The 27041-nt window shown below is 31.2% G+C and overlaps 1 protein-coding gene across 3 annotated transcripts in view; it reads left to right on the top strand.

The window, feature by feature from the left end:
- The window catches only part of LOC143255617 (A disintegrin and metalloproteinase with thrombospondin motifs 9-like), a 157486-nt gene extending 134536 nt beyond the window's left edge, over positions 1 to 22950 (top strand). For 2 of the 3 annotated variants that reach the window (XM_076511529.1, XM_076511530.1), the window contains exons 24-33: positions 417 to 581; positions 5134 to 5301; positions 6381 to 6554; positions 7457 to 7669; positions 8629 to 8764; positions 10580 to 10766; positions 13306 to 13442; positions 14022 to 14218; positions 19070 to 19170; positions 20545 to 22950. In XM_076511529.1, the coding sequence (XP_076367644.1) occupies positions 417 to 581; positions 5134 to 5301; positions 6381 to 6554; positions 7457 to 7669; positions 8629 to 8764; positions 10580 to 10766; positions 13306 to 13442; positions 14022 to 14218; positions 19070 to 19165 (1473 nt within the window). In that variant the 3' untranslated portion in view covers positions 19166 to 19170; positions 20545 to 22950. The remainder of the gene's footprint in view (positions 1 to 416; positions 582 to 5133; positions 5302 to 6380; positions 6555 to 7456; positions 7670 to 8628; positions 8765 to 10579; positions 10767 to 13305; positions 13443 to 14021; positions 14219 to 19069; positions 19171 to 20544) is intronic. The other variant, XM_076511531.1, reaches the window with a different exon arrangement.
- Positions 22951 to 27041: the final 4091 nt, after the last annotated feature.

The raw sequence follows: 27041 nt of genomic DNA on the forward strand, positions 1-27041 counted from the left end.
GTAGTATTCAAAGTCACCACCAAGAGTTCTTGTTGAATTTTTATTTTCTGTTGTATAATCGGTCACAACTATCATCCGTATTTATAGATAAATGTGTTTATTTCTTTTTTACTTGGATATATCCATGACTCATTTATATTTTATAAGTGATTAGATAATTTTTTAAAATTCTAATTTGTCTAGATGTTTGTTATATTATGCTTTTAAAAGAAAGACAAAAAATCCATACATTTGTAATTTGAATAACTAACAGTTTAGTGTTTACGCGGGGAAAAAAACTAAAAAATAAAATGGTGAACATTTAATAGTTCCTTAAAACCTTATTTTGAGATTACAAACTTTTTTGGTTAAGTTTGTTTGATTACTCCTAAATATAAAATTTCTTTTGAAATAATGCTTTTATTTTTTGTAACCAGTGTTCCGTAACTTGTGGTCAAGGAATCAGAAGACGACATATTCGATGCCTTGATGGGCTGGATCGGTCAGTATCAATAGAGAATTGTCACGGACAAAGTCCTGAAAGAATTACAAAATGCTTTCAATCTATCTGTGCCGAATGGAAGTTTTCTGATTGGACAGAGGTAGAGCATTGCTTTGTTAATATATTTGATATAAAATTTAAAGATTTAATGTAAAGAAAATACAAACTTTAGAGTGTGTGTGTTTTTCTTATAGCAAAGCCACATCGGGCTATCTGCTCATCCCACCGAGGGGAATCGAACCCCTAATTTTAGCGTTGTAAATCCGGAGACATACCGCTGTACTAGCGGGGGGCACAAACTTTAGAAATACTAGTATAATTCGTTTACTTGTCTACCCATAAGTACCTTTCAACCATAAGGGGGGCTGGAAAGTTAAATTACCCCCAAATGGTAGTAGTACCTTATTTTTCTTATTCTTATTTTTCTTTTTTTTTTCTTTACTCTGGAGAGCAGTTACCTTCCTACAACTGTCTCCAGGCACTGAAGGGTGACATAGATTTGAGACGTTGTGGGCTTGAGCACCCACATCGCGTTCTCATAATTTTTATATCTGTTGCTACTCCTTTAATTTATTTCTTTATCTGAGAGTGGCGAATGGATGTTAAGACTGATAAACGGTATCTCCACCGCCATGTGGGTTCTACTTCTGCAGTCACCTCGAAAACCCATGGTACGTTTATATCCCATATTATAACTTGTGCCATGGAATCTTTTTAATCAGTGCAACGTTGTTTTGTTTAGTACTTTTTGTTTTGTTTTATTTTTAGGTTTTATCAAACTGATATATAAGAAAAAATATTGATAACCTAAAAAGAAACACCGCACAAAAATATAAAGTCAACAAGAAATGGTTATAATGGTGGAACAAGATGTATCCTAGAACTTAGAGATTAATGCAGAAGTTTGTTTTATGAATTTCGCGCAAAGCTACGTGAATGCTATCTGCGCTAGTCGTTTTTAATTTAGCAGTGTAAGACAAGAGGGAATGCAGTTAGTCATTACCACCCACTGCCAACTCATTGGCTACTCTTTTACCAACAAATAGTGAAATTGACCGTCACATTATAACAACCTCACGACTGAAAGGGCGAGCATATGTGATCTAACGGAGATTCGAACCCACGACCCTCATATTAGAAGTCAAGCGCCCTAGCCACCTGGCTATGCTGGGCCTACTGAGGAAGTTGAACCCACATAGTGGTGTGGATACACCATCTATTAATATAAACCTTCGTTTGCAAAATCTCACTTGTAAAGAAATAAGAAACTTTGTTTGTTTGAAGTTATGCACAAAGCTACGCAATGGGCTATCTGTGCTCAGCCCACCACGAGTATCGAAACTTGGTTTCCAGCATTATAAGTCCGCAGACATTCCGCCGTGTCACTAGGAGTACAAGTAAGACAAAAAAGTAAAAGAAGAAGAAACGAAACCACGATGAACTTTAGCCCACAACATTCCGTATCTGTATTACTATTTACTATCTGAAAACAAGTTGTGGGAAGATGATACTCTCAGAGAAAAAGAAATGTAATATAAATAAGAAAAAGAGAAATAAAAAAATCGTACCATTGGAGCTGGTGAGTAAGAAACACTTACTGACTGAAATCGGCTTTCAAAGCCCATTATGGTAGTAAAAGTTCAAATTAATAAGGTGATATTTACTAGTATAGTAGACAAAATAATAAATATATACTAGAATAACAACCCTACCGAGTTGTCTAAACCAGTATGACATTCATTCTTCATACGTTTTAGTGGTGACAATATACGCACAAAAATAGCGTGAAGAGTTTCTTGTTAAAAATTACATTTAAATGTTTTCATGCATTTGAAGCACAATATAACAAATTCCTACATCTTTTTATATTCTTATAATTGTGACAAAATATTTTGATGATGCTATTTAATGTTTATTTATCAAAACTATTAAGTAATAATTTTGTATCAATATTTCATTATTAATAGTTAAATATTATAAGTTGTTACAAATTATATATAATTTGAGTCGCTGTGAATTTGTAATACTTATAATACAAAAATGCAGAACATTCCTTTAGGAGAAACCGTATATTGAAAAGGAAAAAATATATATATTTATTTTATCAAAAAATTTTAATCATAAGTATTTAAATTAATATTATTATTAAGTATTTCATTTTGTAGATGTAATCAAGGTGTTTCCAATTTAGAAATTGAATTATTAACAACCCGTAATTCTATTGTGTAAATAGTATTAATAAAGCTAATTATTTCTGGATTTTTTACACTGATTACATCATCAATATACCTTTTAAAAAACAAAAGTATGCGGACTTATAAAGTCGTGAATAAATTTATTTTCATAAAAGTAAAGATATAAATCAACTATACAACTATAACAGTTATCTCTCACTGGAATTGGAAGTATAACTTGCTTATATATCTGATCACTAAACATTTTATCATTATGAATAGAGCAACAGAATATTTTTTTATTTCTTTATATATTTTTAAACGTAAGAATTCTTTCTTGAAGTAATATATAAAAATTGCAAAACTGTTCCATTAATGAATTTATAACTGGAATTAAATCTTTCAAAGGAATTGTTCTATATAAAATAGCATTAGGTTTTCCACAAATAAATGTTAGAATTCTCACGATGACATTTAGAAGCGGAATATTGAGCAACTTTATTGTTAGTGTTGTCGCTTACAAGGTGTCTTAACTGTCTGCTGTTTCAACCCTACTCCAGAGTACGTTTCGCAACCCTTAAGGCAGCATTTAACTTTTGTCTGATTTTCCTCTGTGACTTCAAACTTTGACGAAAAGTTACGGAAACTACACAGATAAAATTGTGTTGATCCGTTATTGAACTACAGTACAGCGTTGGTTCCAAAGGTTTCGACAAGGATATGAATATCTTGAAGACCATAAAGGTCATGGAAGGAAGCCATTCTTAGAATGAAAACACATTAAGGAAAGCAGTTGAAACAGACCCTCGCACAACAGTACGTTAGCTTGAAGAAAAGATAGGCACAAGCAAATCAAGCATTGCCAACCACCTGAGCATGATTGGAAAATCGTAAAAGTTGGATAAGAGGTTCCTCGTGAGTTGACTGAAGTTCAACAAAATCGGCGTTATAAGACCTGTCAACGATGACGTTCCAAAAATTGAACGAATTGGGAATCGACGTTTTGCTTCATGCACCTTATTTCCGGGACCTTTCCCCAACAGATTTTCATTTTTTCAAACACTTTGACAACTTCTTGAACAATAAACGCAGGCAGCTGCAGAAGAAGCTTTCAGAAAGTTAACTGATCATAGAAACTCCGATTTCTACAGCAAGGGCATAAACAATATCGTTACACGTTGGTAAAAGTGTGTTGAAGCAAATGGTGTTTACTTTGATTAAAGCATATTTGACAACGCTTGTTTATATTTTTCCAAACTTTGCAGTTCAAAAACGACATTTATTTGTGAAGAACCTAATAAAATCAAACGTTTGAACAGTTTTCATTTTCCAAAATTATTTAATTATTTAAAATAGGCTGGTTATTTATATAACCAAAAAACTATGTTTGTTGTTGCTTCAATTTGTCTTTATTTCTGTCGAATAAAGTATTAAGTAAGTGCTTTAATAAAATGTCTTGTTTTATAATTGTTTTCACTGAATTTGAAACGACCCTAAATTTTGTATTAAATATACGTAATTTTAGATACAGCATATAGGAAAGGTAAATACAATAATGATTTGGAATAAACTTTTTATAGATGTTAATGAAATTATTAATTACTTGTTTGTTTGTTTTTGAATTTCGCACAAAGCTACTCCAGAAGTATCTGTGCTAGCCGTCCCTAATTTAGCAGTGTAAGACTAGAGGGAAGGCAGCTAGTCATCACAACCCACCGCCAACTCTTGGGCTGCTCTTTTACCAACGAATAGAGGGGTTGACCGTCACATTATAATGCCCCCACGGCTGGGAGGGCGAGCATGTTTGGCGCGACGGGGATTCGAACCCGCGACTCTCAGATTACGAGTCGAACGCCTTAACACGCTTGGCCATGCCGGACCTTATTAATTACTCTATGCTGTGATTGGTTAATCATGTTAAATGATTGCATACTATTAATTTAATTAATCATAAGCTGTATGTAAAACATTTTATAAATAAACCTTAAATTAAGTAAATTAATATTGTAAAACATAAATTAATGGAATTTTAAGTCCTTTCAGCTCATTGTTTAATAACGTAAATTAAAATCTGTGTGAGAATAATGGTATGCCATTGAAACAAATACATTATTCGATATGTTATAAAGTATACCAATTTTTTATGACAATATTACAGCCTTCTTTTCACCAAGCTGTGCTCATGATCTTTGATAAGACGAAACTGCAGTTCACAGTAAAAAGTGAAATAAACTTAAAGATGCATTAGGCCTTTACATCACAGATTATATTTTGGTTAAAAGATATTACTTCTGTGATATCATCGTCAAAGAGTTGATTCATTATATGATATCAACTAATAAATTTGGCGCAATACCACAACATTATTTACATATTTAAGTTAATTTAGCCTAAGAAATTGTGAGTTCAAATATTTTTAAAAATCAATAAATAAAATAAGGTTAAATTCAATCTCAAATGTTTGTTATTTTATATTAGTGCTCAACAACATGTGGCCGGGGAAAACAGATTCGTCATGTCAGATGCTTACAGGACAATGTAACTGTTAATGATTCAGTTTGTGAGAGGATCGCACCTAAATCAGAAATCCGTTCCTGCTTTAACAAACCATGCGTTTTTAGATGGAAAAAAGGACCATGGAGTAAAGTAAGATGATAAATGTTGAAATATTACATTATTTTGACCTATTTCACATAATTTTAATATAATTTTTACTTGAAGAACAAATTTAAGTGTTTAAAAGTAGACAATAAATTACATAGATTTGTGGTGTTTTCTATCTTTGTTATAACGCCGCATATTTAACAACAATAAAACAAAACAATTCTAATAATCGTTCGTATAGAAAAATAATATAAAATGTTGCAATAGTGTAGATATATGTGCTATGTCCAAACAACTTTAGAAACTTGAAAATGCCCATTAAAAATTTAGTTCTCTTGAACCTTTGTTTGAGGAGTGAATAAAAGTTGCGATGGTTAATCCTACACAGTAAATACGTTTTGTTTTTAAGTAGGCGGGGTTGTTATGGCTTCTGGTATATGACGATTCTTTAAGCAGATATATTGGGAAGTACTATGGGCTAGTTTAATTACTTTATCTGCACGGATAGTGGTCATTACCATGATATAATATGTACTGATTATTTCTGTAAGAAGAATGGAAAAATCTATGAACTAATGTATTACAGTTCGCTACAGAGATAGGCAAGAGTGTGGTGTATTTTACAGTAAACAACTCAATAGGGTGTGTATATTTTAGGATTTTGACATGTACTAATTTTACATTTTGGCCAATACATATTTTAATGTTGTCTGACGTCGTTATTTATAAAGTGTCTTACGTCTTTTCACTTTAGTTCTTTATCATACTTCAAAATATTTTTACATAAGATTACAGTAATGTTTCCTTAATATTTGTTTCCTCGCATACAATGATGTTATTATCGGTAAACTTTGATTATTAAACGTTAGATGGTTTGAAAACTACGTCAATGTTTTTCTCACAGCAACAAATAAATAGAAACGATAAAATAATCTAGTGAATATTAATATTTAGTAGAATACTATTTCATATTCGCCATTCTCAGGTATACCATAGTTTTTCTCCAATACAATCACAGGGAAAAGGGTGTTCAGTTTTATTTTAGAGTTATAAATGTTTGTAACGACACATGTTTGGAGCAGTAAATGGCGTTCATCATGCGAATGATGCAATTCTTTCAGTGTAGTGTGACATGTGGCCGTGGGCAAAGGCAACGAAAAGTCAGCTGCTTGGATAGTAGAGGTTTCGTTGTTGTGGATAAACTATGTGAATCCAAACGGAAACCTAAAACCGTACGAAGATGCAAGAGAGTTCCACTCTGCCCGTTTTCTTGGATACCTGATGAATGGACGCAGGTCAGCACTCCCATCACTAACTGTGTCAATGGAAGATCATTTTATACGCACTCATATAAAAATTTTAGACCGTTTGGAATTACAAAAAAAGAGGTTTAAGTCACCAAGTTCTTATTTCATATTGACATTGAGGATACACGCATTAAGATTTGTGAGATAATAATATTTGAACGCAAACTTAAATCTTTTCCTTTCACACAGAATTGTTTTTCATTTTAGTTATAGTGTCACTATTATCATAGTTTTAAAACGTTTCGTTGTAACAGTTAAAAAAAAACAGAAGCTTTATTGTGATCCAAGACATAAGATAAACTAAGAGAACTTTCTTTGATAATTTATTGGGCATTGAAAATTAAGTATAAATATTAAAATTACTATTTTAATATTATTGAGTATTAAAAATATACTTAATTATAGTAAATGAAAATAATACATCACAACAGAGCACTCCACTGATTGTTATGGAATTTGATATTATAATCAAAGAAAGTGTGAAAGTTTTTGACATCTAGAGAGGTTGGACAGTGTCTTGAACTATATTTTTGAATTTCTTGGTGATCCATCACATAGTTTTTGAGCTGTATCATTTCCATACAATTCCTTGATCTAGTGTTTCGGCATTTTGGCATATTCTTCCGAATTAAGACTGATATAGTGGTGAGATAACGCCCTATTTACAAAATAACTTTGTCTAAGTCAAAGCAAAAGATGGAGTAGAAGTGGAACTTTAATGCATAAATTTAATTCCTTTTATTTGTTCCCTTGTTTCATTTCCGTTAAAAAAGTATTAATATACGTCAGCGTCGCTACATTTAATGCGTGTAGGAAATATTTTAACTGTTTCCAGTAAGAATTAAATGGAATGTTTATGTTAAATATATACGTTTTGTTTCGAATATCAGTGCTCAACTTCTTGTGGGCCCGGTATCCAGACGCGACAAGTATACTGTCATCGAGTGAACGCTTATGGATGGATTGAACCAGAACACTTAATTGAAGTACATAATGAAAACACTCATTGGTGTGATCTTTCTAAGAAGCCTAACACTTTAAGGATTTGTAACGTAGGCAGCTGTCACAAGAGAGCTGTGTGGAAACCGTGGAGATGGAATCCGGCAAGTCTCAACTTTGTTTACTGAGCGATCATTTATAAACGTGGGAGTTTTGTTTATGGCCAAAAATTGCTAATAGAAGAAATAAGTGTTACCCATTTCTTACTAACAGTTAGGGAGCTGTTGTTTTGTTGTTTATTATTAAGCACAAAGCTACACAAAGGGCTATCTGTGCTCTGTCCACCACAGGTATCGAAACCCGGTTTCTAGCAGTATAAGTCCGCATACATACCGTTGTACCACTGGGGAGCGTTGTGAAATACTTGAAATAATAACTTCTTTTTTGAAAACCTGATATACAACGAAAAACTTTAAAATCAAATTTCAATAAAATAAATAACTGTATTACCAGAACATTTTAATAAAATTTGCCTTTTTTTTCTGAAACTAACGAAGAATAAGAATTTAAGCATTGTTATTTGAAACCGTACACTATAGTAATTAAATACTGTAATGATGAATATGCCCGATATGGCGGGTGGTTAAAGCTCTCGACTTGTAATCTGAGGGTCACGCCTTTGGATCCCCTCACACCAAACATGCTCGCCCTTTCACCAGTGGGGGCGTTCTAATGTGACGTTCAGTCCCACAGTTAGTAAAAGAGTAACCCAAGAGTTGGAGGTGGGTGGTGATGACTAGTTGTCTTCTCTCTAGTGTTACAATGCTAAATTAGATACGACTAGCACAGGTAGATTACATGTAGCTTCGCGCGAAATTCAAAAAGAAACCAATAATAATGTTGAGTAATTAGTTAACTGAGGTGGCAATGTTAAAAAGGGTGGATAGTGTGATTCTCATTACAAGCTCGTGTTTAATCAACCAACTTATTTAAAGAGGCTATACTAAATACGTCCATTATGCAATGATTTTTTCGTACCTTGAACGTGAGTATACACAAAAACGTTATTAAACATATTAGAACTAGTTTAAAAGTGCCTCACGCTACTTTGGGGATATTTCAGTGTCCTGTATCCTGTGGTATGGGGAAACAAAGACGACGAGTTTCTTGTCATAACATAGAAGGTAAACAGATCTCTAAGAAAAACTGTGATCGCTCTTTGAGACCGAAGAGGAAACGTGCATGTATTGTAAGACCATGTAAGTTCATGTATGTCATAATTAATTATCTATGTAAAACAAATCTTTCACTGTACATGTAACGTAAGGCCAAAGAAGTTGATGTATGTAATAGATAATTATTTTTATAAATAAAAGCAATCTTTTTCCGGCATGCACTATGAGACCATGTAAAATCAAATATATAAAAACAAAATATTTCAACTTACATATAGTTTAAACGTGTGATCATTGATTATCGCTATAAAATCAAATCTATCACCATGTATTTACTTTAGAGCTATATAATTTCAAGTATGTAATAATTCATTATCTCTTTAAACATCTTTAATCGTGTATGTGCTGTAAGGCTGTGTTTGTTCATGTATGTGATTATTTAATCATATCAGTTAAAACGGACCTTTCCCCGTGCATTTAAAATAAAATTTTAAGAATTTGTTAGTTTAAAAATATAACAATTAATTATATGTATAAAATCCAATTTCTTTCCGGCCATGTACTCAAAAGATATGTAAATTCATGCATGTGATCATTCATTATAACATTGAAAACAAATCTTTCTTCGTACACGTACGTTTAAGACCTTGCAACCTCAATCTTTCACCGTGCGTGTATTGTAAGGCCATGTAAGTTCAAATATGCAGTCATTAATTATATCTATAGAAACAAATCTTTAAATGTACATATATTGTAAGTTCAAGTATGTGAGTTTTGTTTATCTACATTAAAAACTCATCTTTCATCGTGTATGTACTATAAGGTTATTTAAGTTTAAATATGGGATCATTAATTATCTATATGAAAACAACTCTTCAAATTCAGAAAACAACATAAGTCTTTTGTACAGAAAAATAGGAATTTCTGATAAAATGTTTTTGCTAAAAATTAATAATTCGTTAAAGGAAGATAAGTATTGAGTACTATATGTTGTCTTCATTTATTTTATCAAAAACATTAAATACAAATTAACAATAACAGATATTAACCTATTTATTTTACATTTCTTGCCAGCTGACACATGGTTGATCAAACCTGAGAATTGAAGAAAGCACTATAAAGTGTAAAGAAATTCAATAAGACAACGCTAGTAATATAGATAATACGGTACAGACTAAACTGTCAAATTTTGTAACAAACTTAGTAAAATTTCTATACCCAGTTAGATGAGGATTGTATTGTGGCATCAATATATAAACACATATTGTGTCGACTACTGTTACGAGATGAGCATTACCTAGTAAAAATATTACCTAATGAAGCTTTATATTTACTTTTCGCAGCTATTCAGTTTAATTAATTTCTCTTACTTAAATATTCATTCAAAATAGTATGTACATGTGTCTCAACAGCTTTTAGGCATATCACTCTTGTTATGTTCGTCTTGAAGAAAGTTTAATGTTTAAATCTATAATCTCATATTACGTAACAAAAATAAACCAATATACTAATTGGATCATACATTGGTTTTCTAACACGTCTGACAGTTTTAAGAATTAATGCTAACTTCAACAACATTTTCATAACATAATTTTTCGAAATTATTATTCATCTAACCGCAATTGTAGCGTATAAAATGGCGTGTTTGTTTGAAAATAATTATTTTTCCTTCAGTTAGTGTTATCTTATGGGTTTTTAAAAGTATGTACATCAAAATAGTGTTAAGACAAAGTGAGAGTGGAATTAACTTTTTCACTCAAAGTTGATTACTTTAACGACTTTAACTTACTTTACTCTTTAGTGCTGAATGCATTTTACACTCCATTTGACTATTTCCAGCAAACATTCTTTTTTTTACTTTTTAAAATTATATACTTTAAACAGTTTTACCTATTCTAGGTGCTGCTCTTAGCTGTCGAGATATTCAAGAACAAAAGAGAGTAAGAGAGGATGGAGAACAATATATTTATGTACGCGGAAAATTAATGAAAATGTACTGCGCAAGAATGAATACTTCAAACCCACAAGAATATATATCGTTACCCAGTGGAGAAAGTAATAATTATTCTGAAGTGTACGATAAAAGGTTTGTCTGTTATTAAAAGCGAATAAGAAAAATGTTGTTACTTTAAGGAGCTACTAATACATATTCTAAATTATTCTCTTGTTACTTTAGAGAGCTACCAATACATATTCTAAATATTCTCTTGTTACTTTAGAGAGCTACTAATACATATTCTAAATTATTCTCTTTTATCTACCCATAAATTATGTTTGAATTTAAAATTATATGTGCAATGTAAAAAGTAATTACTCTGAGGTGTACGATGTAATGCTTTTTTCTCATTGGCGGTGTGAAAACTTTCCTACCAGCTAGTGTTAGAAATATACATAAACACAGAAATTTTCTACTTGTTGATTATTTAATAAAATTAGTAAAGCAATCTAGAGCTAAAATATGCACAAAGTTTGTGCTTTATTGACTGTTTTATAAACATCATAAAGTAACTTTAAAATAGAAATATTCACACAGAAACGTTTTTTTTTTAATATTTTATAAACTTCATAAAGTAAGTTAGAAAGAGAAATAGACACACAACCACGTTTGTCTTTTATTGACTGTTTTATAAACATTGTAACGTAGCCTAACACTACAAATAAACACACAATAAAGCTTGCCTTTTATTGACTGTTTAATTTTTCATCGTTTAATAAAATTCATAAAGTAATCTCTTACAACTAGTTAACCTATTATGTGCCAGTAAGTTACAAAATACTTTTACCTTTGTTATAATTGTTCTTTTGTTGTCAGCAGTGTAAATAACATACGTTTTGTTATTCACAAAGGTGCAGTGAAGTTTGTTTCGATCTAAGCAGTTTTATGTGATTGTAGTAAGTTTTATGAATAAACATTTAAGAAATAAATGCATGCATTTAAAGATATAAGAGGCCAATGACAAATTAAAAATATTCGTATTTCCTTGTGAGATAAACATGAAACTTTTAAAAGTTATTTATTTTTAAAGGCTATATTTTATGTCTGTCTACGTTATTTTATAGCAAAAACACAAAGTTCGTAAAAAACAGTTGTCCTGGAAAAACAGAGAATTGAGTACATTATATTAAAACAATTTTGAATACTCAAATCAGTTAGTCACGTGAAAACCACACCTAAATTGAAGTCACGGTGGATCAGTATGCATCAGAACTACATTTTCACATTGTTTGGTGTTTCATAGGCAGTGTATGCCATCGAAATATGATCGCTTTGGGAAATAATATGTAACAATAGTTTATAGCGCAAAATATTAATATAATCATGTCACAAAGATATGTTGAAATCGTGGATTGATATCTTCCAAAACGAGGATATTGACTATACTTGATGGCACTAGAGACAGAGGAACCTGTACCGAATAGTGGCACCATGTTTATCCATAAAGATACCTGCAGCAAGTCGTAATAAGCAATATAAATCGTCTTGAAACAGGAATGTATCCACAAACACAATGTTAATTGGTAAAATACATCCATGTGCTGTAAGCAAGATAATCAAGGACATCCATCTAGAAAAGCGATATAATTCACGTGTACACGAGTTATTTTTTCCGAAAAATATCCCACCAACCATTGCCTAGCTCAAACAGCTATAGAATGAAACGGGTTTTCATGCTATTCCGTACCAAGCCATAGAGGTCAAGCCCTTCAACGCATATGGAATTATATGTGATTGAACTGTTGAAACAGGCGCTCGTAAACCGTCGATCTCGTAAACTGTATTGATTACGAAACACATCTATATAGGCGTGACGTCCTTTGAGCATGACAACCTTAAAGAGGAACTTTCTGCAATAGTGACTACGTGGAGGGATATTGTTATAATTCACTTTTATTATTGGACGTGGTGACATGGGCTATAACATCGTGGTAAAACTCCAAAATCGTTTTGACATAGAGTAGTCAACCTTTGCTAGCAGTGGTTGCATATTTCATTATTTTGTTTCTGGTTAGAGTATTTCTTCAATGTCTGACACTAATACGTCTTAGAGCTTATGTTACCCTATAGATTCCGTTAGTCGTTTGTGGTAATTGATTAGACAGGTTCAGGTGATAAAACAAGTAAATTATTTGTGATAATATTGTGTTATTTTCTTTAGCGCTCGTAGATACCTGAAGGATATATAGTTAGAAATAATATAATAACATATTATAAATTGGTTATAATTTTTCTTTTTCATGTTTACAAAAACTTAAGTAAACGAAATTGACCTAGGCTGTTGAACGGAGTGAAGAGTACGGTTGACATTATAAATATGTTTCAGGTTTGAAAGTAACGCGTGTTGTTCGATGCTTCTTCAGTTAGTTCCCCGCTGGGACAGCGGTAAATCTTCGAATTTATAACACTAACATCAGGGGTTCAATTCCTCTTGGTGGACACAGGAGATAGCCCGATGTGACTTTGCTATAAGAAAAAACACATTATTTAGTTAAACTATTTTCTAGTTTTATAAAAAACACCGTTGTAGAATTCATATGAGTCAAAATAATTGTACCTTTAAGTCATGCGTGTCCTTGAAAAGCTAATTATTCTGTAAACGTGCATTGTGATATTTTTTTTGTTTTAGGTTACTGAGGCCGGACACCTGCCCCTACAATGGAACAAGGTATGACTTTTGTCCGTGTGTAAAGGAACGTAGAATAGGATCAGGACTGACAACTTTCAGCAAGGTAGCAATTAATATCACAACTCTTCAGGTTTTGCGTAAGTGACTTTATCATTAATATAATAGATAAAAAGAGAAATATTGAATACACATTATTACTTATGTAAAACAGAATTTCAGCACGATTTATTACTATATTAATTAAAGCTTTAAAGCAATGATATGCTGTTGAATGTTCTACTTTTTAAAAAGTTTTTATAACGATAAAACGCAAATTGAACTATTAACATGTTAGATCAGTACTTTTTCTCATTAATAATAAAAACAAACGCCAAACTCTACTGGATATTGTACTGAGTATTAATTATTAGGAAGGTCTCTACTATCAGACATCTTGCAGTATCATAGATTCCTTCTTCAGTTCGTTAAGACAGGTTATATAGCTTTGTTAAACTCTGACCTGTTCCTGGTTGCGAGCTCTTGTGTGATCTATTTTCGTATTGATTGGTTCTTTTTTCATATCTACAATACACAAATTGTTTATATTTGCTTCTCTCTATTTTGTTTATTTAGACATTATCTGTTGTAAGTTTGATGCTTGATTGATGCCCTGTCTTTTAAACAAATTTAAGTTCTTGAATGTTGTTTGTTATTGTTTTATGTTTTCACTATCACAGCGGATGATTTCACCTTCAGTGAAACATTGCGTGGACACAGAGTAAGATTTGGAGAAGCTGGGGACTGTTATAGTTTCAAGGAATGTCCTCAGGGCCGTTTCTCTATCAACTTAAAGGATACAGGTTTAGTTGTGTCAGAGGTCGTACAATGGAAAATGTACGGCACTAGACCTGTTGCCAGAATACAAAGATTAGAGGTAAGAGTCATCTTTTTGCGATAGATATTATTATACAACATGTAAGCTCCTTTAGCCTACTGCACATTTGAAAAGATATTTAAGTTCGAATAATTTAGGTTTTTAACATCATTGTTCTTTCGAATCAAACCAATTCTGAGCATATTCTGCAGTTTTCTCATTTTCTACCAACCAGAAAAATATATATAAAGAAATACTTTCAGATATTTATGAGTAGTTAGTAAAACAAACTCAACTTTTGAATTATGTATCGGGAAAAAGTTAAAAATTGTTTCAAGGAATGACGTTTAAATTGGTTGCATGTTAACTCCAAAACATTTTAATTTCATCACCTAATTATAGTTTTCTTTCTCACAAAAACATACCAGTTTTCGGTAAATGGAAAGGGATGTTACATAGCTAACAAAAAGGATGGTTTATATCACATAAAAATCACCTTAACTATAGGTTAGCCAATAGACTTATAATTTTTAATTTTGGTATTGTTTGATTGGTCAATATTTCCGAAATATTTGGTGAGATTTTCAAATATCTCTATGTGCAACGAATGAAAGATTCTATAAATATAAATAGATTTGCAAATAGATAAATATTGTTAAAAATGATCTTTATTCCTCTTTACTCCTAATTTAAAAGAAGTAAAATTATAATCATACTCTATGACATAATAGTATGTATTTGTGTAAGTGTACCTAAGTATATTCAATGTAATACACACACACACACACACACATAAGTTATGTCAGGAGGCAACTAACCATACTATTAATCTACGTATCTTGTTGTATTTTTCATGTGGTTGTACTCTGTTTAAATAGTATGACGGTAAAAACTTGCGTTAACACTAGTTTTACCTTAATATTTAGTGACATAATTTAAGTTTAACCTGTTAAGTAGGCGACACTGAACAAATTTATGTTGGAAACTGTCATCATCAAGAGTATCAAATTTACAACTCATAACACAGGAGAAAAAATGAGCTGGCTCTTCACGAAGCGTCAAAAAGAACTTAGAACAGAAACAGTTCAACAAATAACATATATCCTCATAATAAAAAGAAAGACCGGTTTATAAAAAAATTAACAGCAATCACAATAAACTGACAAGGCGTTACGATCATGCTTGAGTATGCAACCTATTCACTACCGAACCAACACGTAAAACACAGCAGAACAACTTGAAAATGGTAATACTCTTTAGGACTCACTCAGTTGACAATTTTCACTATAATAAAACTAACGGCTTCTGCATCAACATGGCCAGGTGGTTAAGGCACTAGACTCGTAATCCGGGGGTCGCGGGTTTGAATCCCCGTTACACCAAACATGCTCGCTCTTTCAGCCGTGGGACGTTATAAGGTGACGGTCAATCCAACTATTCGTTGGTAAAAGAGTAGCCCAAGAGTTGGCGGTAGGTGGTGATGACTATCTGCCTTCCCTCTAGTCTTACACTGCTAGATTACAGACTGTTAGCACAGATATTCCTTGTGTAGCTTTGCGCTAAATTTAAAACAAATCAAACTGTATCAACACAATCCGCATTCATCGTGAAGATGGAAACTATCAAGAATAAAAACACCTAATCTTTGGTTCGCTCCTATCACCACCACCTAGTACACTTCCAAGATAATACCATAAGAGGAACTAATAAAAAAAAACTCCCATTCCTAGACATACATAATGGTTACCAGAATACAGAGCTCATGGAAGAAGTTCGTAAATTTAGTACAATATTCAGAATACAATTCCATTGTAATTAGTAAACAGCAAACAACCGAAATATTCAGCGATTAGAAAAAGTATTTTACAATATTGTATTCAGTACAACAAGAAATAAAGAAACCAAGAAAAATCAGAAATCTGCAGCGTAATTGAAAGAAGAGCCTCTGTTACACTGGCATATCCGTAATAACCAATCATAGCAAGGAAAAATAACATACAATTAATAGAATGTAAATCACAAACGAGAAAAATAAATACAAAAGAAGCTTGCTAAATCCAGCTAACTGATGAAACACCTAGACCACTTATCACAAAAGGATTAAAATATATTAGATCTATTTAAGTCATAATGAGAGAAATTCCAACCAAGAGATATCACAAGTCTGGTTGTCAAGAAGAACCTAGATTGAATCTTATTTCTTGTCTTCAGAGAAGAAAAAAATATTCCTATGACTTTCCTGTGAAAAGCGATAAATTAGAAAATGAAATTCAGGATATTTTACTACAATGGTTGTAGCGAGTTTATAAGTGTACAGCTATATTGACCGAAATAATAAATACAATGTCCTACCGACCACTGAATGGCACCAGAAACAAATATCCATAAAAAATATCTCGATTTGGGTATTCAAGATTCAAACAGAAAAACTACTATAGTTCCTGTATCAACAATTTCTGTATAAAAAAAAACACAATTTTAAATAAGAATAATCTCTTCACATCAGGAACATGACTTTCACTAGGGCTAAACATTTTGGTGTGTGTGTGTGTGTTTTTTAGCAAAGCCACATTGGGCCATCTTCTGAGCCCACCGAGGGAAATCGAACCCCTGATTTTAGCGTTGTAAATCCGTAGACTTACCGCTGTACTAGCGGGGGGGCGTACATTTTGGTTTAATGATATCTTTATTTATGGTATGATAAATATAATACTAAAAGTGAAGTTTTAAAAATGCTGTTATTTTTTTGATAAATGGTACACCTTTTAAAATATAAAATCATTACACTTTTATATCAGCACAGTCCGTACACTTATCACATGCAGTATTTCTCAGAAATATTCTATTTTAGAAAAAGTTCACTTTTGTAATTTTTTTCAATCAAGTGTGAATACTACGATTGGTAATTACTGGTACAAACAGTCCCCAGTAGGGCAGAGTTAGTACTAGTAAATTAAAAATATACAAAAGTTAGTAAAAAATTAATTACCACTATTGGTTGAAGATCTAGCCGGATATAACTAAGACAAAGTTTTTTTTCTAGTTGCTAATATGATTTGTGCAGATTAATGTTTTGTGTTATAGAGTAAATTAATTATTTGTTTATACACCTGTACACTTCTTTTTACAGATATTTTAATGTATAAACATAATATAATTTGCAATAACAATTATTACTAATAGTTATTGCAAAAGATTGTTTATATACGAGTTTTACAAACTTGCAAATAATTCTGATACTTATATCTTGTCTGGAACTGAATCTTTTATTGACGTTTACGGAGAGTAAATTAATTATTTGTTTATACACCTGTACACTTCTTTTGACAGTTGGCTAAGTTTGAAGCACCCGTAAGCTTTCACCGACGACAATATATATTGTCCTTGTAGAAATACTAACGTCCGAAGTTAATTCCTGAAATTAAATGGTTCGTAAGGATTGAAATCTATCAACGTTCCTGGCCAAATTCTGTAGTTTTCTGATTAATAGGCGTTAATCACAATTATAGCTTCCGAAACCTGTACCTGACTAATAATAGGCTTCTGTCTTTTGGCGCGCCGATTTATAAACCTTTTTGGATAAGTTCTCAAAAGTCCACTTGGTAATAATACTGTCAGTCACTAGTATTACGTACATACCTAGTACACTGTTGATTTTCACGTTCGAGAGTATTCTACAAATTTACAGAACAGACGGGACTTGCCGTCAATATAAGTCACATACAGTAAAGAAAACTATACTAAAACAAGCGTAGGTATTAAAATAAACCTATAAAGGTAAATCCGATACATTGTGAATACGTTTATAACATTAACGTTTATTTAAAACTTGTATTTATATATGTATTGTACGTGTGTACAGTAATAGTGATCTAATTGTAGATGTGTGTATACAAATCGTTATAAGGATCATGGATATAGGCATTTTTTTTCAAATTAAGAAATAAAACCTAGAAATACAAATCTTCCTAAAGCAACAATATCTGTGTGTTTTGATTACTTTATGATCATTTTTAAATTTCTTTTTGTTTCCTTTTTTTTGCTATGATTTTTTCTCTACATAGAATTCTAACACTGATGCACACTTCCTCTTATTTTCATTTTCTTCATATGAAAAGTGTCTTTTGTGTTTCCAAGTTGTCAAAATTTCCCTACGGTAGCTTGTAGCGAATATTAGACCTTATAAAGCTAAAATTGTGGTTTCAGTATTTGTCATTTAATGCTGTTTAATAACAAATAACAAATCCGTATATAATCTACCAAACTTAACGTTTAATAAATGAAACTAAATTTTTAGTGATATTAAAAAATGCAATCTGTTATTATGCATGAATTACTTGTATAAAATTATTTTCTATAGCATCAACAAAGAAATATATTTACTGATAGAATTATTTTAAAAAGTTCTATTGTACCCAAAAGTTCTAAGCTACCAGAAGAGATTCGAGCAGTAATGTATTCTCAAGACGAGTGGTATGGGTATTAAATTTGTAATTAAACTAAAGTACAAAACAACGTTTCGACTTTCTTAGGTCATTTTCAGACTAGCAAAGAAAGTCCTGCACTCTGCCTTTCAGTGGCAAAGCGGAATGTTAGTACACTTACAAAGCTAGAAACTGGGTTTCGACACCCGTGGTGTAACTACAGACAAATTTACTTACCCCATTCTTTCTTAAAATTAAAACAGAAACCATAATATCTATACCAAGCGTCTGCTTTTCTGTGCAATATTTACTGTGTGTGATGAGTTTAGAACCCTGTTATCTTCTCTTTATATTCGCCTCTGTTTTAGGATATGGTGTTATGATCAAAAGATTTATCAACAGTAATAAGTTTACCCTTATAATGTATGTTACAAAGCTCCAAAGACACATTGTGAATTTGTATGTCTATTTTTGTTTATTGCTCTAGAAAGGACAAACCATACAAGGTAAATGTGGTGGCTATTGCGGTAAATGTTCGCCGGATATGACTAGTGGCCTTCTTTTAGACATAACTCCCCCGTGACCAAGGTAAATTCTGTGCTAATGTTTTTTTAAATACCAATTTTCATGAATACAAAACATTAAGAGCTTTTCTTCCTGAAATTGTAATATTTTGTTGATTTACGAAATTAAAAGGCGAAATAGAAATAATGGTATACATGTGAATATTTAATTGTGTGAAAAGTGTATTTTTCAAAAGCCCTCAATTATTGATATAGTATCATTGGCTAATAATTGGTTGTATTGTTACAAAAACGTGTAAATTGTCTAATGTTACATATTATTATTATACCATTACTAATATGTAAATTCTATAATTTGTACGGTACTGAGATTTTATCTTGTTCGTGTTTATTATCTGATCATTCATATAACTTATTTCAGTTTAAGCCCGATGACTGCTACAGTAAAGTAATCGAAAGGTTGAATTAAAGACCAGTGTTGGAAACATTTAGTCAAATCAAAATAATTTGTAATAGCCATAAACAGTTAGATAAAAAATCAGTACTGTCTTTATTTGTTAAATAAATGAAAAAAAAACAATGGCAAATTGTAAGAAAGTAGTTAGTTAAGTAAGTAATGTACGGTAGAAAGAAAAATGGACAGATATCAAAAAGTAGATATTCAAGCGGTAGTAAGAGAAATAAAAGACGGTAGTAAAACACTCAATCAAGTAAACAACGTGTGGTAGTGAGAGATAATTAGACAATATCTGGGATTACTTCGACAACGAAGTGGTTGGAAAAACTTAGACAAGAAAGAAAACAAGTGTATTGGAGGTAACGAGAGGAACACATGAGGCGTATTTCAAAACAAACTTGTCAAGAGAGAAAGAGAAAACAGTGAAGAAATGTTTAATTTATTTCTTCAGTAAAATGATTGATCATTTCAACTGCTATTTTAGTTCATTTAAAAACAATTAAAATTCACATTTTATTTCACAGTGTACATTGTGAAGGTGGAAAAACTCGGTTATTTTTAAAAATTGTGTAGCACATTTTTACAATAGCCTCTCATGAAACAATGGTTTATTTACTTAAATGTCAGTATAGGTTATATGTCTATGTTGTTTTAATTATGTATTATTGAAGTAAGTTATAGTATTGAGAAAATATTTTATTCTCAACCCAAACGAGCCGTTTTTGCATATAAATTTCTCAACAAGTTATAGTATTGTTTTTATACTGAAGAACGTTTTAAATTTAAATAGCAGTTGTTTTTATTACGACGTTAATTAGATCGACGATAATTATTCGTGACATTGTATGAATAATAAATGTTGCACATGAAGTACGTTTCACATTAAAGATATTGTGTCTTGTAGATAGTTTGTCAGTCAAACCTATTTCTCTGTTTCTTTATTTACACCATTGTACCTCAGGATGTGTTTTGTAATTCCAGGACTACATTTATGAACAAGATATCAAGTATTCTGATGTTCGCCAGTAGGAATCAAATTCAGTATTCTTTTATTAGCTCACAGATTCATGTGTAAATTGCTCATCAGACATACCTCATTTAGCAAGTTGTTCTGTCTCCACGACCTGTAAATTACAAGCTGAAAAACGTGCTGTTTCCTTCTACATGCGACTTGAGGCAAAGATCCCTTACCAATGCTGTTCCATTAAAGAAAATATATTAACAAATTTTGTTTATTTAACATAACGTATATTTTGAGAAATAACTCTCTTTTTTCCTTTATATTGACATCAATGGATGTTAGCAGATTAAGATGTATGCTGCTGAAATTTTTTTTAAATAATATAAAAAAATGCAAAGTGTTATTTTCAGGGAGCCATAAATATTCAAGAGATACTATGTAATAACATAATAATATGAACTGTATAAGTGGCTTCTTAAAGTCAAATATTTGATACATGAAATACTTGTACGTACATATATTGGGTTTCAAAAATGACAAAACCCCTTTTTTATCCTTTTCTCATTTTTGATGTGTGTTTTTATATATTTTTTCAAGTGGTGGAAGAATTTGTTCTTACTGACAGTAAATTATCATTTGTTATTGTAGATACATGTACTGTATAACTGACTTAATGTATATTTCACCTAGGTTGCTTTCTTTTGTTCCCATGTTACAATAAAATTACTATCGTTCGAGTTATTTTTTATCTTGTAATTTTTAGCTTTATTATGCTCTCACAGTGACTTTTTGATTACGCATGTTTCATAATAAAATACTAAACAAAGTATACAAAATTTATCTTATTCAAAACTCGTTTTGTTAAAGATAATTAACTTGTAAGTCACTTCTATAGTATAACTTTACACTCATGCTAAAGTTCTGAGATAATTCTGTGAGATAGTATTTGTAGCTCAAATCTTTTCAATATTTCAAGAATTGAAGTCTTTTTAATTTATAAGATTAGAACAACAAGATACAGAAACAAAAACATTTTAAAATCTACGTTCTTGTTTGTCTCAATTTCTTAAAAAAATTCTTGCTAAAATTCTTACACGGGATTCCCCATACTTAGGCCATTTATTTGTAGGTAGTCTTGGTTATTGAACATAAAGTTAGTTTAACCTGAAGATGACCTAGGAAGGCTGAAACTTTGTTCTCTCCTTATCAATAAAAGTGATAATACCCATACCAACCGTTCTGAGATACAGTTTTATTTCAAGTGGTTTTCTCGTCATCAACAAATAAATGTTTTTTTTTCTCAATGTGTGAAAGAATATTTAGTGTCTCACTTAAGTACACAATAACGTCAGAAAAGGATGCAGTTAGCCCAAGCATTACTTGGAACAAATTAAAGGAAAACAGAGAGCGTATGCTTTTACAAATTTGGACGCCGAAATCTGACTGTACCAGAAACTGGTACCTGCTTGTAAAACCTATAGGTCTTTGAGGATTGTTATAGGACTTGTGACTACCTCGCTAACCATAAATACCTGTATTTAATTTGTATGGACTGAAATCTCAGAAGATTTATTATCCAGCTAACTGAAAAACCAAAATAATAAAGAATGTAGCCTGAAAAAAGTATTAATATTGAATTAGTAGTAATTATTGTATTTTTTTTCTTTTCAAAGAATAAATAGTATTTTGTTGCACAATTAAATAAGCAGTTTTAGTTCAAAATTTTCCAAACGTGTGTATATTGGATACTACTTAAGTATTTTAATCACAGAACTATTGGTGTAATTCACATGGACCTCACCAGCTTTTTAAGCACAGTTTTCTAAATAGTTTAAGTATCATATTTTTATAGATCTAAGATTTGTTATAGGGTTCGAAATGACGCATTATTCCCACAAACAAAGTAAAAACGTATCGTCAAATATGTTGAGCTGTCGTAAACATTTTACGCTCAAAATGAGTGACATTACACAATGCTTTTGCTCAGTGTTTTTATAGTGATTGTTATGAAAGTCAAAAATATAAAATTACTCAATGCCACGTAATGGTACTTTGAGATTGTTTTGCATTGTTTTTGAATCATTTAATTATTGCACAGGTTTACCCTTTATTTTACAATGTATATATATTTACATAATATTTCTGTGTATCTATGTATCATTTTTGATAAAATCCCAAATTTTTATTCAAAATGTATTTTCACGCAAAATATTTCAACAATGAAGATGGATCTGTTAAAGCTACTATTTTGATATACCAGCAGGGTTACCTATAGCTATTTGTTTTCTACTAAGTAAAACTAAGACGACGAACTAAGAAGTCGGTGAATAATTTTTTCTTATATAAAGTGTGTTACGAAAATATATATGTATTTATGTCTTGATATATTTTGATTATTGAGGAATATGATAGAATAAAATCTTTGATTTATCTTTGACTAGTGTTTAAATAATAAAGATGCCATCCTGAAGTGTCACCGTTACCATAAGTCAGTATGCTCATTAGAAAAAAAACTTTATCATGCTTCAAACCAATAATCTTGCGATAGAAACTACAGTCAAAAATATGTTGTGAAACGAGTAATCATTTTAAAAAGAAAAATCCTAAATACTTCAGTAACGCTTTTCGTGAAAATATCGATATGATTATAACTACAATGAGTCATTTTGTGTGCCACTGCCTTCTGAGCCTAGCTGTTGGCCTAGGAGGCTTCATATTTATGCAATTCAACGATATATTGTTTAACCTAAAAGTGTACGGTTAACTTATTATTACATGTTGAGGCTATAATTAAAAGATTGATTTCTTTGTATATTTCAAAAATTCATTAATGTTGAAGAGGCTGTCAGAAATTATCAGTGTAAAATTAGAGTGAGTTGGTATTTTACCAATATGAAATAAACCATTTTGCCTCATAATTGTTTCAATAAACTTATTACCCTTTAGTGAATTAGTAGTGAGACTGCAGGCTTACGACGCAAAGTATTGGTTTACGATACCCTTGATAGGCAGAACAAAGATAATTCATTGTGTATCTTTGTGCTTAACAACAACAAATGCAATATTTAAACTTTTCAAGTGTTTTACTTGTTTACTTTTAAAAGGTTACATACGTAAAATATAAACATTTACAATAAATGTTTTATATCAAATACAAGTATTTACTAATTGTGTATTCTTTATTAGCAAAGACTTCAAAATCAATTGTAATATAACATTAACCTTTGCTGTAAACTCTTCCAATTTGGTGCTTTCAAGCCTCAGATGCTATGTTATTGTTTTTTAAAAATATGGTTTCAATAAAACTCTCAAAACATGATGTGTGTGTGATTCCGTTTAACTTTATTGACCTAGTTCGTTAATTAATCTAATTATTAAATTTCTTCCTAAAATTAATATTTCAAAAATATTTGAAAAAAAAGTTTTAACAGAAGAATTATGTTTTTGGGTATTATTTTATTGGAAATACTTCCTATAGCTAAGATTTTCCTTATCACACTGTACTTTAAATAGAAAATTAATACTCTTTGTGACAATAGCTAATTTAGATGTATTTCGATAAAGCTATGTTTTTGTTTCATAGTGAGATGAGAATGAATTTTGAATACAAGAGAAACTAACCTTGATGTTTATATCGTTTTTTTTTAGTCACAGCAAATAATAAAGCACGCCTGTAAATAGTGTTTTTACTTTGGTTTGATTCTTCTAACTAACACATTTAATTCTGGAAAATTATAGTACAATTTGATCAAGAACAGTTTGACTAGCTATGTGTCGATACAGAAGTCCTAAAACACTCTCAACATTCAGCTTCTTAAGACAAATTTTGATTCTTCAGTTTGGATTGATTAAACTTATATACCAGCAGTGCCAGTAGAAAAATTTAAAATATATAATAAAAATATGTTCGTTTTCTATTCTTGATTTCTTTCTAAGTTCTTGTATTTTAAAACTGATTCATCATTTTGAAAATGACTGTGTTTTTCTTGTAGCAAAGTCACATCGAGCTATTGCTCAGCCTACCGAGGGGAATCGAACCCTTGATTTTAGCATTGTAATCCGGAGACATACCGCTCTACTAGCGGTGGGGGTTTTGAAAATGAAGCATTGTAATATTAACAACACAATAATACCACAAAAAACATCTCTAATATGGACGTTTCGGAATATCTTTAAATCCCATCATTAGCGTTAATATCTCGAAAATAGTTCATAATATTTGAACTCCAAAAAACAACAACAACATTAGCATTGAGCAAATTTTCGTATTCAATCGGAAGGGGCCCAGCATAACCAAGTGGTTAAGGCACTCGACTCGTATCTGAGGGTCTCGAGTTCGAATCCCTGTCACACCAAACATGCTCGCCCTTTCAGCCGTGGGGGCGTAATAATGTGTCAGTCAATCCCGTTATTAGTTGGCGAAAGAGTAGCACAAGAGTTGGCGGCGGGTGATGATGACTAGCTGCCTTCTCTCTAGTCTTACACTGCTAAATTAGGGATGGCTAGCGCAGATAGCCTTCGCGTAGCCTTGTGTAAAATTCAAAACAAACCAAACCAATCAATCGGAAGGGTAGAAAGAACAGTTTTAAACATAACAATAAAGTGGAGTAATGGTTTCGTTGTGAGTTTTTTACTTATAAAGTCACTTCCATATACAAGTCTGCATGTTGGTTTAGATATGTAGATAACTTTTATGCGGCTTTACTTGTCATTATGAATTAACAAAATTTTTCGACACAAACAATCTACATAAAGACTTAAATTTCATAGTGGAAAATGAAAAGAACTGCACGATAAATTATTTAAAGATTAACAACACACGAACCTCCCAAGATTTCACAACTAAAATTAAATAAAATCACATACAGCAGAAATTACATAAACTGGATTTCTAGTCATGTAATCCACCAGAATCTAGCCACTCTAAACTGCTATATTTTGCATACACTATATGCATTCCAGAAAACATCAATAAAGAAGTTACACATTTAACTGAATGTTTCAGTAATGTTAACCAGTTCTCTGTTAAAGTGGTTATAGAAAACGTTAATAAATTATAAAACACAGACAAAAGACTTTTAACAAACAAACACTTTCAAACACTATAAAGGACTCACACAAAGCAGAAAAAATCAAATTACTTGCATCATTCCATATATAGAAAACTTCTATCAGAAATTTCGAAAAGAATAAGTACGACCTCAACACAATATCTAGATTCGTTTTCACCTCTGGAAAAAAAAATTAACACATGCTAAGAAAATTGTACAAGGAATCCACCTCACTAGGAAAATTTATAAACTGCAGTGTAACAATTGTCCAGTCTTTTAAATAGGTAAAGAAGGACGTAACTTAAAGATCAGGTAACAGGAACATCAAAATCTTCCTTCCCAAGTTCGTGAGCATATGAGTAAAATAATATACAGTTTTTCTAAACAAAACGTCACAGTATTAAAACACGAGCCTGACACTAACAGAAGAAAAATCAGAGAAACTTTATTAATAAAATCAAACAATCCCACAATTAACAAATACCCAAATACACTTAATTTCTCACACATTTCTAAGCTTATGCAAATATTCTACATAAAATATTCCATAGTTTTTACATTTATTTATCTTTGCATGTTTATTTTTTGCTTAGTTATGTATAAATAATCTGTGAAATTTACGCGGATTGATATTTACATGAATAAGTAACTACAATCAATTCTATAATTTAAATACGATGTTACATTGTTGAATGTTGATTTAAATTTTAAAACGCTCTTTACTGTAAAACTTGTGTTCTTGATAATAATCGCACCAGTGATCGAAACGTCGTACCTGTTCTAAAACTAATCTTACTTACTCTAAAAGCTGTAAATTGTAATAAAATATAATGGACTGTATAAAAAAACGTGCGGAATACATATGTTTAATAAATAACATTGTTAATCGAAACTCTTATTAAGTAAGGCTTAAATATAAATATGAACACTGTATCTTCAAAATAATAGTAAATATAAAATAAAAGCATTGTAAATTTGAAATTGCTAACATTAATGTCAATAGGAAGGAGTTAAGTTTGTTATTTAGTGTAGGTTAATCGTTGAAAATGGAGAGGTTTTCTTTAATAGAGGGTTCTTAATTTTTGGTTCAGGAGTCGAGAATGCTGAAATTTTCTGCAAGTATTGCATGGCTGTTATTTTTCTTGTGCAATCGGATATAAGACTCGGGTAGATTACGTAGCTTATATCCGCTTCTTGCTGAAATTCCTATGTGCTCGTGTCCACGAATTTGTAGGTGATGTGTAGTTACCAATGCAGGTAGGGTTACACCTACCACGTGTGTATTTATATGTGATACGACTCACGATTTGAGAGAAATGAGTTGAGAATTTTTAGTTTTAAACATAATTTTAATTCTAAACATTGATGTAGCTTAACATGTTGGCAATATGTTTTGAATATTTTTAAAAATTTGATATTTGATTTTAAACTTTGTTTACCAGTGAAAGGAATGATAAGAATTAATG

This window comes from Tachypleus tridentatus, chromosome 7, assembly GCF_004210375.1.
Source record: "Tachypleus tridentatus isolate NWPU-2018 chromosome 7, ASM421037v1, whole genome shotgun sequence".
NCBI classification, from domain to species: domain Eukaryota; kingdom Metazoa; phylum Arthropoda; class Merostomata; order Xiphosura; family Limulidae; genus Tachypleus; species Tachypleus tridentatus.